The 19,771-nt window shown below is 43.6% G+C and overlaps 1 protein-coding gene across 1 annotated transcript in view; it reads right to left on the reverse strand.

Moving 5' to 3' along the window:
* Nucleotides 1-19,158: 19,158 nt before the first annotated feature.
* The window catches only part of LOC116984677 (O-acyltransferase like protein-like), a 43,888-nt gene continuing 43,275 nt past the window's right edge, over nucleotides 19,159-19,771 (reverse strand). The window contains exon 7 of the mRNA XM_033039010.1: nucleotides 19,159-19,637. Coding sequence (XP_032894901.1) covers nucleotides 19,159-19,637 — 479 coding nt within the window. The remainder of the gene's footprint in view (nucleotides 19,638-19,771) is intronic.

Consider the following 19,771-nt stretch of genomic DNA (forward strand, 5'->3'; position numbering starts at 1 on the left):
AGTTTGTCTTGGCCGACTGGTGGTGCGTAGGGGTGCTTTTTTTTTTGCTTTTTTTTCTCGCCGAAGTAGTTTTTAGACGGTGCTTTAATGCGCCCCAGGGTTTTACCCTCTTCGTCAAGTTCTTTAACCTGTTTTGATAAGTTGCCTCCAAATAGTAATATTGGTGGCTTGGAGGTTCCAGGTTTGCATAGGCCTGCAAATTACGGTCTAAAGCCGGTTGGATGGCACTTTTTCCTAATACTGTTTACTCGTATTGGTAGTTGCAGAATAAAGCCAGTGCATCCTGGTGATCTTGTGTCATGTCTTTTTTGTTTATTGTGCGAGCGAAAACCGTAATTCCCGTTGTTAGGACTTTCAGAACTTTCTGTAGTTTCAAGTCCCTGGCTCTGATTGAGGCTCCGACATGTTTTCAAATACACTGGTTGACACTGGGAACATTCAGTGTTTTGCAGTTCCCTGGTGGTAAGTGTCTTGCTGTGGTGTCCAATAATGCCTGTCCTTATAGCTGGTTGAATGACAAGTAGTCGATACTTGCAGCTATTTTAGGTTCCAGGTTTTAGCCAGTTTGGTCGGGTTGAATAAACTGGACACCATATCCAATAGGTTTTCTTGCACCCCATGTGCACTAGGGGTATGTTCTGCACCCCTCTTCAGGGTCAGCCCAGAATTGACCCCCTGTACTCCCCTCTGATGAGGGAGAAACACTGTGCAGCCCTACAAGAGGTACTGCTGTAGGACTTACTAGCTGCCCACTGTGACTAGTCTCCATCTCCCGGAGCCTGTCACTTTGGAGTACTTGCTCCAACAGCCGCTCCAACTGGCTCCAATGCTCTCAGGCACTGGCCACTCGCAGCTGCTCCAGTTCCTGCAGCCGCTCCAACCGGCTCCAATGCTCACGGGCACTGGCCGTCGCGGCTGCTCCTGAAGTCGCTCCTGCTTCAGTTCCTGCAGCCGCTCCAACCGGCTCCAATGCTCACGGACACTGGCCGTCGCGGCTGCTCCTGAAGCCGCTCCTGCTCCAGTTCCTGCAGCCGCTCCAACCGGCTCCAATGCTCACGGGCACTGGCCGTCGCGGCTGCTCTTGTTCCCCGCTCCCAGCCGCTCCAACCGGCCCCAATGCTCACGGGCACTGGCCGCTCGCGGCTATTCAGAGTCGGACTCATCGGAGTCAACGACTGTTAGTTTTTTGCTTCGCTCTACCGCCCGGCCGTGGCCGGTGCGGGAGCGAAGTCGGGCACAGCTTTTCCCATTACGGGAGATTGGCGTGCCGTTGGCTGCTGCTGCTGGCTGCCCGCAACTCCGCGGTTCTCCCCCGCCAGCTTTTTCGCAGCCTTCGTGGATCTGTCCATGTCTCCACCTGTAAGGTATGTGGAAGGAACGCAGAGTCTCCTTACCTGCTGTTCCCGGCTTTCAAATTCTGCCGCTAAGGGGAACGTTGTTCCCCCTGCTGTGACTCGTTGCAATGCGTGTAGCGATATGGCACGCATGCGTCCTGGCGGGGTTCTTCATGTAGTCACTCACGTGACTCCGAAGTAAAATTGTGCTCAACATGCTGGTGTTTGCACAATGGTTTAAACTAATTGCCCTGGACACAAGCCCTGATCACATTCACAGGCTGAATCAATCACTGTTAGATGTTAGGGGCAAAGCCGAGCCCTGAAGTTGCAAGTATGTCGCAGATTTATCATAAGCCTTTACTAATTTTCCTCAGACTTCTAGATATAAAACTTTACCACCCTACATGTTTATCTAGTTTGGATTCCAGTCCAGAAACAGCTCGATTTTATTCTTATTCTCATTTTCCAGTCTCTCTGTGAACTTACCCATTTTGGCTCTGTAATCTCTTCTAATCTTTCAAGCCTCTGAGACCTCTGAATGTTACCATTTTAATTGGTACGTTATTGATAACCATAAACCTTCCATAGTTTTAAGCTCTGGAAATCCATTTTGCAATTCCCACCTACAAAAGTTTTCGTTCTTGCCCTATCTATTTAAGAATCTGCATAAAACCTGTCTTACTGGCCAAGCTTTTGGCCACCAGTCCGAATATTTGCTCATGTTCAGCCAATGCTGTGCAAATTTTGCTTGATAATGCTACAGAGCAACTTGGAGCAGTATAATATGAATGCCAATTTTTATTGCATTTGATTGTAATATGCATATATTTTATAGCCCCAGAATCAAATCAGGGGAAATTGTAAAAATAACTATAGTTATAACTCACCATATTGATGTCTGTGTAATGAAGGAGTGTCTCCTGCAGCCCATAATACATATCTATTACAGCAGGATGTATCAGAAAACAGGCATAGCTGAGATTGGCCACTGGGATCCATAACTTGCTGGACAATAAAGTATTAACAAACCCTGGGGGGGGGGGGGGGAATTGATAAGAAACCAAATTTTTAAAATGGCTTAATAAAAAATCTATATCATTCTCATTATTTACTGGAATACTTATGCACCCTCTTCCTAAACTGTAAACAACCAAATGATTGATGACGTGTAAAAGTTACATCTTGAAGCATTTCAGGCAAGATTAAAATGCCAAGATTTTACCATCTGATTTTCAGTGCTTCTTTTTGCATTTACATCATGAGTGGCCTTATGGTATGCCTCAAATAGCCGAGGCAATGATTTTTATAGTTTTTTATCTTCATAACTTAGAGGCTGTGTCCTTTCAAAGTCCTTTATTTCTCAGTGAAATAAATAGTTACAGCAGTTTGATTAAAACAATGGCATTTTTTAAAAGTCAAACTACAGGGATAGAATTTGCCACATTACTATTTAATAAATGAAAACAATAAACCTACAGGTGCCGAAATCTGAAACAAAACCAGACATGTTGGAAGAACTCAGCCACTCAAGCAGCGTCTCATAACCAATGGATTGAGTACAGTTATTCCGCATGTTATAAAAATAATCCACATACACCAAATAGTCAAGAATTAAAGAACTGAAGAATTAAAGAAGGGTCCCAACCCAAAACGTCACCTATCCTTTTTCTCCAAAGATGCTGCCCGACCTGCTGAGTTACTCCAGCATTTTGCATCTATCTTTGGTATAAACCAGCATCTGCAGCTAGCATGGAGCTAGCAAGATGTTAATCTTTCCAGTTTCTAGCTGGAGAAAATTGTGTGTGCGTTAAAATCTGGCTGCAGTTAAAATCATCTTTTTTCATATCAACATTTTCAAAGCCTTGCCTTATACAAATTGAGGTAGGCTGCTTGGAGTATTTTCTACACCTCAACCAGACGCAGCCGAGTTCCATTAGTCTATTTGTGTTGGGTGTAGCAATTGGCCTGACTTTGAATTGCAGCTCACTGTTCAACTGAATTCCACGGGAAGATCTGGTTTATGTTTTAACTGCAAAACACCGCTAAGTTTGTATGTTACCATGTGTAAGATGGGGACCCACAGTCCCATTTATATCAACGGGTCGATGCTGGTTTAAACCGAAGATAGACACAAAAAGCAGGTAGCATCTCTTGAGAGAAGGAATGGATGATGTTTTCGGTTGAGACCCTTCTTCATAATTGTACCTGCATGTCCTTCTTCACACACAAGTATGATCCAGCCAACTGCAGCAGCCCATGCAGTTCTGTGCAAAGCCTGATATAGCACAGGGGGAGCAGAATAGGACTCGACAGTGTCATCCAATGTATACCCCAGCGCTATTACTGCAGCCATTGTCATCAGAGAACAAAGCCATCCAGTAAGAACAGAAGTCTAGAAAATAAGGTTTTTATGTTATCATGAAACAGCGACAGCAATTTGCAATTAACATGAGAACATTGACCATGGAGGATGAGACAGATGTTCGGCAGCTGTGGCGGGGCCTGAATGCAATTACCTCCTACAAGGCAAAATCAGGAGGTAGCTCAAATGTTGGCGAAACATCACTTCCTGACGAGCTCAATGCGTTTTAGAAGTGCAAGATGACATGCCTCAATGACTATCGACCAGTGGCACTAACGTCGGTGGTGATGAAGTGCTTTGAGAAGTTGATCATGGCACAAATCAACTCCTACCTCGACAAAATCCTGGACCCACTGCAGTTTGCCAACTGCCACAACATATTAACGGTGGATGCGATCTCGCTGGCTCTCCACTCCGTTCTGGACCACTTGGACAACAAAAACTCATATGTCAGGCTGTTATTCATTGATTACAGCTCAGCATTTAATACAATCATCCCCTCCAAGCTGGTTACCAAGCTCTCAGATCTGGGTCTCTGCGCATCCCTCTGCAATTGGATCCTCGACTTCCTCACCCACAGACCACAGACTGTTCGTATTGGTGGAAATGTGTCAGCCTCGATAACAATCAGCACGGGAGCACCTCAAGGCTGTGTGCTCAGCCCCCTGCTGTACTCACTCTATACTCATGACTGCGTAGCCGGTCATAGTGCGAACTCCATCATCACATTCACTGATGACACCACTGTTGTGGGATATATCACTGATGAGGACGAGTCAGTGTATAGAAGAGAGATCGACCAATTGACCAAATGGTGCCAGCACAGTAACCTGGCCCTCAACACCAACAAAACCAAGGAACTGATTGTGGACTTTGGAAGGGGTAGAAATGGGGGCCCACAGTCCCATTTATATCAACGGGTCGATGGTGGAGAGGGTCAAGAGCTTCAAATTCCTGGGCATGCACATCTCTGAAGATCTCTCCTGGTCCGAGAACACTGATGCAATTATAAAGAAAGCACATCAGCGCCTCTACTTCCTGAGAAGATTACGGAGAGTCGGTATGTCAAGGAGGACTCTCTCTAACTTCTACAGGTGCACAGTAGAGAGCATGCTGACCGGTTGCATCGTGGCTTGGTTTGGCAACTTGAGTGCCCAGGAGCAGAAAAGACTACAAAAAGTAGTAAACACTGCCCAGTCCATCATCGGCTCTGACCTCCCTACCATCGAGGGGATCTATAGCCGTCGCTGCCTCAAAAAGGCTGTCAGCATCATCAAGGACCCACACCATCCTGGCCACACACTCATCTCCCCGCTACCTTCAGGTAGAAGGTACAGGAGCCTGAAGACTGCAACGTCCAGGTTCAGGAATAGCTACTTCCCCAAAGCCATCAGGCTATTGAACTCAACTGAAACAAAACTCTGAACATTAATAAACCATTGTCTGATTATTTCCACTTTATCTGCTTATTTATTCATGTGTGTATATATTTATATAATGGTATATGGACACACTGATCTGTTCTGTATTCATGCCTACTATATTCTGTTGTGCTGAAGCAAAGTAAGAATTTCATTGTCCTATCTGGGACACATGACACTAAACTATCTTGGATCATTGAATTGGAAGAGTCTATTTCAGTGTTGGAGCAGCAGCGGGAGATTTAAAATAGCCATTGGATTGGTTGAGTGATTAAATGTGGCTAATTGAGCAGCCAATAAAAGTGAGGCAATGTGTAGCAGAGTGTGCGTGCATCTGTCGGTCCGTCCCTTAGGCTCAAGAGGCTTAAGCACTGTGTGGAGTATGAGGCAAGGAGGCTGAGCAGAGAGGGACAAGATAAAGGAAATCTGCTGTTTCTTGTGCAACCTTGTTGTGCTCTTTTATTCTTCTTGATTTTAGTGCAGTAGTGATGGCAGGTAGAATAGTCCAATAATAAAGTTAAGATAAATGTAGTTTTGTACAATGAGAAAGGAATTATTTTGCAGGTTAGGCAGGACAATTGCGTTGAGACCAACATTCAGTTCAACTCTAATCTTACTGAATGGCAGAGTGGGCTCAAGGAGTCATAAGGCTTATTCTTGTGTTCTTATTACTTATGTCCTTAAGTTATTATGTACAAATATTCAACTATATTCAAAACCTAAGAAACTATTACCTCTACACAAACCCAAGCAAAAATCAGACACTAAATATTTCCCTTCCTCATTGTCTTGAAGTAAGTACCTTGGTCAGCAGAGATGTTTTCTTTTGATGCAATAAAATGCCCAACATAATTCCAATTAAGAAAGGGCCGTAGCGACAATAAGGTTTTGTATAATATTGTATGTTATATTCACCATGTGAAAGCAATCTGAAAACAAATGTGATGCGATCTTTAGTGACAGACATTGAATGAACATCATTAAGTAATTACATTATTGAAAAGCTCCAAAATTGTAATACATCTGGAACTTTAAAACTGGACCCTTATTACACTATAATCCAATTTAAAGTAGGTTCTAAAGTTTACTCTTTCCAGACTATATTCTTCATTATCTACCATCTTTGCTCATCAGATGTATCTCGCAGACAGGGATTGAGCAGTCCAGTTATATGGAGAGGAGCAGAAAAGACCAAGAGGGATTGTGATTGAGATGTATAATATTATGAGGGATATAAATAGGATAGACTGCCGGGAACCTTTCCTTGATTCAAGGGGAGATAGATTCTGGGTAATGAGCAAGAGATTTAGAAGGTATATGATAGAAAGGATTTTCTTTGCCCAGTGTGATAAGTAGCTGTAATCAGAGCCTGAATAAATGGATGAAGCTGAGTTGTTGTTGGCATTTAACAAGTATCCAAGTGAGCACTTGAATCTCTTGGGCATGGAGGACTATGGACCAGGTTTTGGGGGATGGGATTAATACAGAAGGGATTCCTAATGGTAGGTGTGGACAAGTTGGGCCAAATGCCCTGTTTCCATGCCACACGAGACTGTGACTCAGTCTTGTGATACTGATGAGTAGTTGCATAATTCTTCATGCAATCACTTCCAAGGTTTGACTCTTGCACCTTTGCAACTAGGCCTGGATTCACAAATGACTAAATATTTTTTAACCTCTATTTTGTTACGAGGTCAATTTTCTCACAGAGAGTGGGGAGTCTGTAAAATCCTCTGCCTCAGAGGGCGGTGGAGGCAGGTTCTCTGGATGCTTTCAAGAGAGAGCGAGATAGGGCTCTTAAAAATAGCGGAGTCAGGGGAAATGGGAAGAAGGCAGCAACGGGGTACTGATTGGGGATGATCAGCCATGATCACATTGAATGGCGGTGCTGGCTCGAAGGGCCGAATGGCCTACTCCTGCACCTATTGTCTATTGTCTATTGACCCTGGAAAAATGGCTATGCTTAACTGGAAATGTATTTTGTTTGAGGATTATAGTGCTCTATTAAAATTATGGCTTGAAGTTAAGGGGACTCAGTAGATAAATCCAGACCTTGCAGTTGAAACAAGTTTATCTTGATATTTTGGCTGCATTTTAGCTTTCATACTCTTGCACTGCACCAGGAGGGAAGTTATTCATTGATTCTCCTAAAACCACTTCAATTGGTTCAATTTCATCTTAATTTAGCCTTCTTAATTTAATTCAAGGACTACTTACACGGCCCTTAATTTATCCAATTAATCTTCCATGGAGTTGTAATGCATGGAAACATGGAAACTATGGCCCAATTTGCCCATGCTGACCATGAAGTCCCATCCATGCTAGTTCCACCTGCCTGCATTTGGTACGTATCCGTCTCCCTATGTACCCCAGCAGTATGAACATTGACTTCTCCAATTTCAGGTAGTCCTTGCTTTCTCCCTCTTTCCCCTCCCCTTCCCAGCTCTCCCACAGCCCACTGTCTCCGCCACTTCCTTTCTTCCTCCCACCCCAAGAAACATTATGGCCATTAACCAAGTTAAAATAGGTAGGATAACACTTCTTTAAAACAATGAACATTATCAGAATACACTCAGGAGTCACCTCCTAATATTGTTGATGGGAATTTCAAGACTTTTCCGAGCTATTAACGTCTTAATAGTGTTCAAAAGGGAACTGCAGATGCTGGAATATCGAAGGTACACAAAATTGCTGGGGAAACTCAGCGGGTGCAGCAGCATCTATGGAGCGAAGGAAATAGGCGACGTTTCGGGCCGAAACCCTTCTTCAGACGTCTTAATAGTAGTAGTTGGATTCGGAGGTTACCTGGCATCTATGTGAAGTCCTATTGGCAATTTGAAGAACCATGAGATTAAAGCAGTAACGATAAAAGAGGCCATCAAGAGAAATCCTGCCAGGGCAAACATTAGCACTTTGTTCCTGAATAAGAATAGAAAAATTGCATGCTCCGTAATATATTCAAAACACCAACTTTGATCATGCTGATGAGTGATGTCAGTTATAGTCACTCCCATCTACTACTGTTACCACACATAAATTATTACCATGACAGGTTCATTTATACGTTCATAAGTTCTAGGAGCAGAATTAGGCTATTTGGCTCATCAAGTCTACTCTGCCATTCAACCTTGGCTGATCTATCTTTCCCTTTCAAACTCATTTTTCTGCCTTCTCCCCATAACCCCTGACACCCTTACTAATCAAGAAGCTGTCAATCTCCGCCTTAAAAGTATCCATTGACTTGGCCTCCACTGCAGTCTGTGGCAATGAATTTGAGATTATGTAGGTAAGTAGAGGGACGTTTTCCACACAATATCAAACTTTTCTCCCTCTGCCACATTATCAAAAACCTTAGCCTTATTTTCCATTGATGCCCTAAAACTTAAAAGCCCATGCAGTTTCGTGCAATTTACAGTAGAATGTCACAGACTAATTACTGACCAATTCTAAAGAAATGCAAAAGGCTTGAATGAAAATGCATTGTACTTAGTAGTGCTTTCAAAAAGTTCCACCAAATGACTAAATTGCATACTGAGCTTGCTTTCCATCTTTTCTCTTTAGTTCATGAGTATTCAGTTGCTCTCCAGCATGTGTTTGGGCGAATATTGACTGATTAGGAATTGATTGTTTGTGTGTCAGCAGGGTGGGATGGGGTGTTGGAGATGGGGTGTTGGGGATGGGGTGTTGGGGATGGGGTGTTGGGGATGGGGTGTTGGGGATGGGGTGTTGGGGATGGGGTGTTGGGGATGGGATGTTGGGTGCAGTCAAAAGCAGACTATAAAGCAACTGCAGAGTCTATGTGGTTAGAAGGTGCAAGCATAACCTGCCTTGCATCATACTAATACCTAAAGGCAGAGGAGCTCTGATTGAAAATGTTACAGTTGACCAGAGGCTCCAGTGGCATCTGGACCATCTGCTGCAACATCTGCCGTGGACAAAACTGTGGATCTGGAAGCTGCCAGGGTCTGCAAAGGTCATCCCTGGACTTAGAATGCACGCTTCAGTACCTTTGCATCATCTCTCAATTTTGTCCCTCAATGGGGCATCATAAAGCAGGAAACAATGCCAACATCTCCTGCAATATTAGCTCTGACAATGCCATTCATTTACTTGTGGATTTAAGGGTTACATTGCTGTAATCCCTTGGCTAAAAAATAGCTTATTCTTATCCACACCTATTGTACAAGTAGGTTCTCCCAGCCAAACATCCCTGGCAAAAATTAAAACCTACTTGTACAAGGCGCGAGAGAGAAAACGGGGAATTATAGACTATTTAGCCTGACATTATGTCATTATTTTCTAAATGAGGAGGAGCTGCGTTGTAATGCAACGCAAAGGGATCTAGGGGTATTAGTACATGAATCACTAAAAGTTAGTATGCAGGTGCAGTAAGCAATCAGGAAGGCCAATGGAGTTTTGGCCTTTATTGCTAGGGGGATTGAGTATAAAAACACGGAGGTCTTGCTGCAGCTGTACACAGTATTAGTGAGACCACATTTGGAATACTGTGTACAGTTCTGGGGTCCATACTTAAGAAAGGATGTACTAGCCCTGGAGGCAGTGCAGCGAAGGTTTACAAGATTAATTCCTGCAATGAGGGGATTGACATATGAGGAAAGGTTAAGTAGGCTGGAACTCTACTCTTTGGAGTTTAGAAGAATGAGAGGCGATCTCATTGAAACATATAAGATCGTGAGGGGCCTTGATCGGGTGGATGCACCGAGGATGTTCCCAATGATCGGGGAAACTAGAACTAGGGGACATAGTTGCAGAATAAGGGGGGGCTCTTTTAAAACTGAGATGAGGAAGAACTTCTTCACCCAGAGGGTGGTTAATTTATGGAATTCACTGCCCCAGGGAGCAGTGGAAGCAGAAACGTTAAATATATTTAAGTCTAAAATAGATAGTTTTTTAGCTGCCAAGGGGATAAGGGGCTACGGGGAGAGGGCAGGGATATGGACCTAGGTATGGTTAGTATAGTAAGACCTGAGTGATCTCCTGGACAAGTGTCGATCGCCTGGATTGGGGTCGGAGAGGAATTTCCCGGATTTTTTTCCCGAATTGGACCTGGGTTTTTATCCGGTTTTTTGCCTCCCCCAGGAGATCACGAGGTTCTTGGGGTGGAGAGGGGTGATAGCGGTATAAAGGGGAGGGTAGTGTCTTGTGTTCTGTGTCTTGTGTCTACTGTTTGTGGGTAAGTGTGTCTGTTTAGTGTTCAGCCATGAGCGAATGGCGGTGCGGGCTCGACGGACCTGGTGGTCTACTCTCGCACCTACTTTCTATGTTCTATGTTTCTACATCGGTGGTGGAGAAGATGCTGGAGTCAATTATAAAAGATGAGATAGCCACACATTTCGATCGCAATAATAGGATCGTCCGAGTCAGCATGGATTTACAAAGGGGAAATCATGCTTGACTATTCTTCTGGTATTTTTTGAAGATGTAACTAGGAAAATGGACGAGGGAGAGCCAGTGGATGTAGTGTACCTGGACTTTCAGAAAGCATTTGATAAGGTCCCACATAGGAGATTAGTGGGCAAAATTAGGGCACATGGTATTGGGGGTAGAGTGCTGACGTGGATAGAGAAGTGGTTGGCAGACAGGAAACAAAGAGTAGGGATTAACGGGTCCCTTTCAGAATGGCAGGCAGTGACTGGTGGGATACCGCAAGGCTCGGTGCTGGGACCGCAGCTATTTACAATATACATCAATGATTTGGATGAAGGGATTCAAAGTAACATTAGCAAATGTGCAGATGACACAAAGCTGGGTGGCAGTGTGAACTGTGAGGAGGATGTTATGAGAATGCAGGGTGACTTGGACAGGTTGGGGTAGTGGGCAGATGCATGGCAGATGAAGTTTAATGTGGATAAATGTGAGGTTATCCACATTGGTAGCAAAAACAGGCAGATTACTATCTAAATGGTGTCAAGTTGGGAAAAGGGGAAGTACAACGGGATCTGGGGGTCCTTGTACATCAGTCTATGAACGTAAGCAGGCAGTGAAGAAAGCGAATGGCATGTTGACCTTTATAACAAGAGGAATCGAATATAGGAGCAAAGAGGTCGTTTTACTGTTGTACAGAGCCCTAGTGAGACCACACCTGGAGTATTGTGTGCAGTTTTGGTCCCCTAATCTGAGGAAGGACATTCTTGCTATTGAGGGAGTGCAGCGTAGGTTTACACGGTTAATTCCCGGGATGGCGGGACCGTCATGTGCTGAGAGAATGGAGCAGCTGGGCTTGTACACTCTGGAGTTTAGAAGGATGAGAGGGTATCTCATTGAAACATATACGATTCTTAAGGGCTTAGACACACTAGAGGCAGGAAACATGCTCCCGATGTTGGGGGAGTCCAGAACCAGGGGCCACAGTTTAAGAATAAGGAGTAAGCCATTTGAGGAGATGAAGAAACACTTTTTCTCACAGAGAGTGGTGAGTCTGTAGAATTCTCTGCCTCAGAGGGTGGTGGAGGCAGGTTCTCTGGATGCTTTCAAGAGAGAGCTAGATAGGGCTCTTAAAAATAGCGGAGTCAGGGGATATGGGGAGAAGGCAGGAATAGGGTACTGATTGGGGATGATCAGCCATGAACACATTGAATGATGGTGCTGGCTCGAAGGGCCAAATGGCCTCCTCCTGCACCTATTGTCTATTGTCTATTGTCTACTTAAAATCTACTCCAGACTTAACTATTAACCATCTACACTTCACGATGCCTCAGAAAAGCAGCCAACATAATCAAAGACATGTCCCACCCCAATCATTGCTTCTTCTCCCTCCTTGTATCCGGCTGAAAATACAGGTATTTCAAAAGTGCTGACCACCAGACACAGGAACAGCTTCCCCCCCCCCCCCCCCCCCTGTTATCAGGCTTCTGAATGGTCCTTCCATAAGCTAGGGCACTGACTGATTGTGCTCTAACCCATTATGGACATTGAACTTTATCTATGGAACAGATGAGCAACAACATTGAGAACTATATTATTCACTCTATATCTTCTCCTTTGTGCTATCTATAATTCTCGAGTTTGACTTTATTGCATTTATGTATTTTATTTGATCTGATTTGATAGCATGCTAAACAAAGTTTTTCGATGTACCTCAGTACGTGTGACAATTATAAACCTAAATCTTTAATGATTACAAGTTATTTATGTCACGTGTACCAAGATGCAGTGAAAAGCTTTGTTGTATGTTAACCAGTCAGCAGATAGACAATATATGATTACAATAGAGCCATTCACAGTGTACAGATACATGGTAAGGGGATAACGTTTAGCGCAAGGTAACGCCAGAAAGGTCTGATCAAAGATAGTTCAAGGGACTCCAATGAGGTATATAGTCGGTCAGCACCGCTCTCTATTTGTGGTAGGATGGTTCAGTTGTCTGATAACAGCTGGGAAGAAGCTGTCCCTGAATCTGGAGGTGTGCGTTTTCACATTTCTATATGTTTTACCCAATGGGGGAGGGAAGAAGAGGGAGTGACTGGGTTGAGACTCATCCTTGATAATGCTGGTGGCCTTGACGAGGCAGCTTGAAGTGTAGATGGAGTTAATTGAAGAGATTGGAATCATATATAGTCTTTCCGCTAACTGGTTAGGACGCAACAAAAGCTTTTCACTGTACCTCAGTACACAGACAATTAACTAAACTTTAGTCAGAGGGTGGTGAATCTGTGGAATTCTTTGCCACAGAAAGCTGTGGAGGTCAAGTCAGTGGATGTTGTTAAACATAGAAACATAGAAACATAGAAATTAGGTGCAGGAGTAGGCCATTCGGCCCTTCGAGCCTGCACCACCATTCAATATGATCATGGCTGATCATCCAACTCAGTATCCCGTACCTGCCTTCTCTCCATACCCTCTGATCCCCTTAGCCACAAGGGCCACATCTAACTCCCTCTTAAATATAGCCAATGAACTGGCCTCAACTACCCTCTGTGGCAGGGAGTTCCAGAGATTCACCACTCTCTGTGTGAAAAAAGGTCTTCTCATCTCGGTTTTAAAGGATTTCCCCCTTATCCTTAAGCTGTGACCCCTTGTCCTGGACTTCCCCAACATCGGGAGCAATCTTCCTGCATCTAGCCTGTCCAACCCCTTAAGAATTTTGTAAGTTTCTATAAGATCCCCTCTCAATCTCCTAAATTCTAGAGAGTATAAACCAAGTCTATCCAGTCTTTCTTCATAAGACAGTCCTGACATCCCAGGAATCAGTCTGGTGAACCTTCTCTGCACTCCCTCTATGGCAATAATGTCCTTCCTCAGATATGGAGACCAAAACTGTACGCAATACTCCAGGTGTGGTCTCACCAAGACCCTGTACAACTGCAGTAGAACCTCCCTGCTCCTATACTCAAATCCTTTTGCTATGAAAGCTAACATACCATTCGCTTTCTTCACTGCCTGCTGCACCTGCATGCCCACTTTCAATGACTGGTGTACCATGACACCCAGGTCTCGCTGCATCTCCCCTTTTCCTAGTCGGCCACCATTTAGATAATAGTCTGCTTTCCTGTTTTTGCCACCAAAATGGATAACCTCACATTTATCCACATTATACTGCATCTGCCAAACATTTGCCCACTCACCCAGCCTATCGAAGTCACCTTGCAGTCTCCTAGCATCCTCCTCACAGCTAACACTGCCCCCCAGCTTCGTGTTAAGGCACAGATAGATAGATTTTTGATTAATACAGGTGTCAGAGGTTGTGGGGAGGGCAGGAGACTGGGGTTAGGAGAGAGAGGTAGACTATAGACAATAGGTGCAGGAATAGGCCTTTCGGCCCTTTGAGCCAGCACTGATCATCCACAATCAGTACCCTGTTCCTGCCTTCTCCCCCTATCCCTTGACTCTGCCATGTTTAAGAGCTCTATCTAACTCTCTCTTGAAAGATCAGCCATGATTGAATGGCGGAGTAGACTTGATGGGCCGAATGACCTCATTCTACTCCTATCACTTATGACCTTATGACCTTAGAAGCTAAAGTAGACAATATACATTTATATCAAAATATGGGAATAGGAATACTTTATTGTCACATGTGTCTAGGCACAGTGAAATTCTTTCTTTGCATACACAATGTAAACAAATAGCAGCCACCTCCCCCACGGCGGTCCCCCCTTGCCAGACCCTCCATTGTTCTAATCATGGTGTAAGTATTTAATAGTGCTTACCTGAACAGCAGAAATATGAAGATGGGAGTTGTGATATGAAACTGGAAGTCATTTGCAAGGTACCAGGTCCAACCCATGCACTGCAACGACAGAGTCTATGATAAGTTATTTCATATCACAAATAGATAATTCTATTTCTTTGGATAACAAAAAGCTTGGCCCTTTCCTGGAATATGAGTACAGTAAACCCTTGTTATAACAGACTGGTGGGGAATGGTGTTCATTATAAACTTATAACCTAGTAATAGAGCATAATTGTATAAGTAGTAGTAGTAGTAGAAATTCAGATGCTGGTTAATACACAAAAGGACACAAAGTGTTGGAGTAACTCAGCAGGTTAGGCAGCATCTCTGGAGAACAAGGATAGGTGATGTTTCGGTTCGTGACCTTACTTCAGACCCTCAGTCTGGGACTGGGCCTGGAATTTGGTGAGTTGACAGCCCTGCCCTGCTGGTATCCGGGGGAGAGGCGGAAATCGGAGGAGTCATTGGTCGCGGCCCACAGACGTCAGGAGTGCAGGTAAAGGGGTGGCGGCAGCAGGCGCGGTCTTGAAGTGGCCAAGGACGTTGTGTGGGCCAGTGGTGGCGGAAGTAGGTCTGGCCTGGAAGCAGCTGGGGAAGCAGTGCAGCAGAGTGTTGGCAGCCCAGCCTGGAACCGGCCGGAGAGGAAGTACTTGGGCAGCCCAGCCTGGAGGTGAAGGACGGTAGGTCTGTCCACTATAACTAAAATCCATCATAAAGAGGTCTGTAATATTGAGGGTTTACTGTACTGTAAATGCAGAAATAACAGTAAATTTGGAATGCAGTTCAAATACTCCAGGTTTGCAACTTATCATGGCAAACTCTGACATAGAAGAGGACAGGCAAATGTTCTGTCCATTTCGACAAACTGCATGGTATTTGAGACAGTAGACACGAAATGCTGGAGTAACTCTGCAGGACAGGCAGCATCTCTGGAGAGAAGAAATGGGTGACGTTTCAGGTCGAGACCCTTCTTCAGACTCGATCCGAAACATCACCCATTCCTTCAGTTACTCCAGCATTTTGTGTCTATCTTCATGAGTCAAGTCAAGAGTCAAGAGAGAGTTTTTATTGTCATGTGTCCCGGATAGGACAATGAAATTCTTGCTTGCTGCAGCACAACGGAATATGTAAACATAATACAGAACGGGAGATAAAAGTTCAGTGTGTGTATATACCATAGACCATATATACACATAATAAATAAACAGATAAAGTGCATTGGCAGTTCTTTCCGAGGTATTTGAGACACTTTCCCTGCTGTTCCCACCCAATTGCCAATTTAATTCCAATACATTTAGATCTTTGTCAGTGAATATGTGCCACCCAGACTGCAAATGGTGCCAGTCAGGAGTATAATTCATTTCTTCTGGGACATAAAGAAGGCTGAAAGGTAATAGGAGCTCCTGTTGGGAAAAGCACCTTGAAATAGTATACACAACCCTTCAGAGACGGGGTTCAAAGCTAATATCCAGTATCACTACCTAAATGCAGGTCTGAAACTATCTCCTAAAAAAGATTAACAATGTATGTATTGTACATTCTATTATTGCCCCTGGTATTTATACCACATGGTGGGGAAAAGGAAAAGTAGGATTGGAAAGTAGGAACAAGTCAGCAATTCTTGTGGTTTCTTGGCTTTGTGTCATCCGCAACCTTGGAGATGTTACATTTAATTCCCTTGTCTAAATCATTAATATATATTGTAAACAACCAGCACCGAGCTTTGCGGCACCCCACTAGACACTGCCTGCCATTCTGAAAAGGACCCCTTTCCTACTCTTTGCTTCCTGTCTGCCAGCCAGTTCTCTATCCATGTCAATACCCTATCCCCAATACCATGTGCTCTAATTTTGCACACTATTCTCTTGTGTGGGACCTTGTCAAAGGCTTTTTGAAAGTCCAGATACACCACATCCACTGGCTCTCCCTTATCCATTCTACTTGTTACATCTTCAAAACATTCCAGAAGATTAGTCAAGCATGATTTCCCCTTCATAAATCCATGCTGACTTTGACCAGACCAGGAATGCTTTCCAAATGCGCTGCTATTACTTCTTTAATAATTGACTCCAGCGAGGGACACCATTTCTAGGGTCACCTCCTTGAGTACTCTGCGATGCAGACCATCAGGCCCTGGAGATTTATCTGTCTTCAGTCCCAACAGTTTACCCAACACCATTTCCCAACTAATGTGGATTTCCTTCAGTTCCCCTTCCCACTAGATCCTCAGTGCCCTCGTATTTCTGGAAGATTGTTTGTGTCGTCCTTAGTGAAATCGGAACCAAAGTGCTTGTTTAACTGGTCTGCCATTTCCTTGTTTCCCATTATAAATTCATCTGTTTATGACTGTGAGGGACCTACATTTGTCTTCATTGTCAGTACTGTCAATAACTTTGTCAGAAGAAGCGTCTCGACCCGAAAAGTCACCTATTCCTTCACTCCATAGATGCTGCATCACCCGCTGAGTTTCTCCAGTATTTTTGTCTAACTTTAAATCTCAGGTCAGTTTAATTTTAACAAACCATAAATGATCAATCGACCCGTGGTTGATGGGACCGCCGTGAGGGAGGAGGAAGAACAATGGACAACGGGGGGTGAGGGGAGAGAATGATGGACAATGGAGGACCTGGCATGGGGGAACCGGTGTGGGGGAGAGGGGGTGTGGATAACAAAGGCGGAGCCGGCGTGCTTTGTAACTTGTCAGCGCCTTAGGTGGCCACTATTTGTATACCTTGGGCATGCAACAAAGGATTGCACTGTGCCTTGTCACATGTGACAATAAAGTATTCCATTCCATTCCATCCATTCCTTTTTAAAGAAAATACCTACTTGCTGGTCAATCAAAATGAAGTTGTTAATAAACAGCAGGTTTGTCCACCAGGACCTTCTGCATTTCTCCAAGTGGGACTTTGGATTTTCTCCCAAGGACTTCCATGGAATAAGTGAACACATCCCAATAAATAAGCACATGGTGTAAATGTAGAGTGGAAGAATTCTAAAAATAACAAAATAATTGTTAGTCATTTTGTTTAAATGCCCAGAACTGTTCATTTATTATAACAGTAGAGCAACAAAAGGTACAGAACAGGTAAAACAATCGATCGCTTGAAAATATAAGGACTATATTACTGTGCGTAAATTTCCATTCTGCATTTACATAAACCTCCACTGAATACAACTCCCAGACTAAAGACAAAATTAAAATAGCAGATTATTCTTGTATGGTGTTGTGGATTAGGCAACATTTCCCTCTTCCTTGTGGAATAGAGCACAACAGGAATATATGTTACAAAAGTCATTTCCACATTTCAGGGCTGTTCAGTGAAATCCCTTTCCTGAGGCAAGAGTTTATACCTCAGACCTGACATCATGTTTACTCCAGTTATGAAACCGTAAAGAAGGCATTACCAATGCAACAGCATCCTGATTAATCCCGACAGTTATACTGACTCCTGTCATAACTTGCTGTTGTAATATATGATTATTATAATTGTTTTAATTAGCAGAACTAATTTTAGGTTGCATAACATTTCCTGATCTACATCACGCAGGGGGGGACAATTTCTGCCTTTCAGCAAGTTTTGTAAAAGAGTAAACATGAATAGAAAATAGTGATATTTGGTTTTAAATTCATTTTGACTGATTATAAAGGGAAATGTAAGATTTAGTTATTTTTGCTAAAACTAATATAAATATATTTTTTGGAAATCCAGAAACAGAGTTAACCCAATATATTTTTTTATTTTTCAAGATCTGCAGTGTTGCTCACTCTCAAAATTGAGAAGACCAAAATAAAAAATAAAATATTTTATGTTGAAGTTGTTAAGAATTGAGAAATGTTTCCTTTTATCGTGGTAAAAAAGCGGAGAGGGAGCTAACATCCCAAATTAAGAATAAGGGGAGGCCATTTAGGACTGAGATGAGGAAAACGTTTTCACCCAGAGAGTTGTGAATCTGTGGAATTCTCTGCCACAGAAGGCAGTGGAGGCCAATTCACTGGATGTTTTCAAGAGAGAGTTAGAAATAACTCTTAGGGCTTACGGAATCAAGGGGAGAAAGCAGGAATGGGGTACTGATTTTGGATGATCAGCCATGATCATATTGAATGGCGGTGCTGGCTCAAAGGGCCGTATGGCCTACTCCTGCACCTATTTTCTATGTTTCTAAAACTTATTCAATCTTAAATCTTATTGCCACTTGGCAAAATATGTTTAATGGCAGCAGGTGTTGATTCCATTTGGATAAATCATATTTGGGAAACTTGCATAATAAGACAAAAGAAAGAGTTATTGAAGCTCTTGTGATGATATTTATGTGCATATAGATTTTTAAAAGCATTTGATAAACAACCACATAATGGACATTAAGTAATGGAAATGCATTGGATTAAGAGGCAGAAGTAGCATGAATAAATAGTGTTGAACTGCTCTTCTCAAAGTGGGGAGAAGTATACAGTAGCACAGCCCAATATCACATTACTATCCTAGACATTAGCGTGTAGGGCATAATTACAAAGGAAGATGACACAAATCTTGTTCATATCATTAAATGTCGGAAGGATGGTAAAACAATTTTCAGACGAACATGGACAACGTTGTGAAATTGTGATGAAATGTTGTGCAGGGAAGTGTAAAGTAAATGTTTGTAGCAAGAAGGAAGAGAGTCAATATTAACTAAATGGTGCATGAGAGGATGGTTCTGAGATCATATATATGCAAGCCTTTGGAAGGAGCAAGATAAGAAATGACTGAAATTTAAAAAAACATGCAAGATCCCCAGTTTTATAAACTGAGACAGAGTTAAAAAGCAAGGAAGTCAAAGCTGGCGTACGAACGGCAAGCACTACTAGACATCCAAGCCTCGGTCATTGAGATCTTCATCCGAGGCCCCCGACCGACCCCCGGACGAAGCCCTGGACTGAGCCCCGGACAGAGCCGAGCCTCTATCGTCGAGATCTTCATCCGAGGCCCCGGACAAGACCCCGGACTGAACCCCGGACTGAGCCCCGGACTGGGCCTCGGACTGGGCCTCCGACAAGGCTTCACTTACCGTTCGGTCCTCGCTCGGCTCCTGATGGATGTATGGGTTCGGGCCGCTATCGGACCACAACTCACCTGCAAAAGTGGCCCTGATCAACGCGAGATCAGTGCTGAACAAAACCTTCATCCTCAATGACTTCTTCACCGCACGTGGATTGGACTTCCTACTAATCACAGAAACCTGGCTTAATCCCGGTAACCTTGCTCCACTCCTGGAACTCTGTCCTGATAACTGTAACTTTTTCAGCTCGCCCAGGCTCTCAGGTCGCGGTGGGGGCCTAGCCACTGTGTTTAAGAAGCATTTCAACTGCCACCTTCTGAACACTGATCAACGTCTCCAGTTTTGAACATCAACTAATCATAGTTGGTCTAACCTGTCCACTTTTAATTGTTCTTGTGTATCGCCCACCAAAAACGAA

The sequence above is a fragment of the Amblyraja radiata genome, chromosome 1 (assembly GCF_010909765.2).
Source record: "Amblyraja radiata isolate CabotCenter1 chromosome 1, sAmbRad1.1.pri, whole genome shotgun sequence".
In the NCBI taxonomy this organism is placed as follows: Eukaryota; Metazoa; Chordata; class Chondrichthyes; order Rajiformes; family Rajidae; genus Amblyraja; species Amblyraja radiata.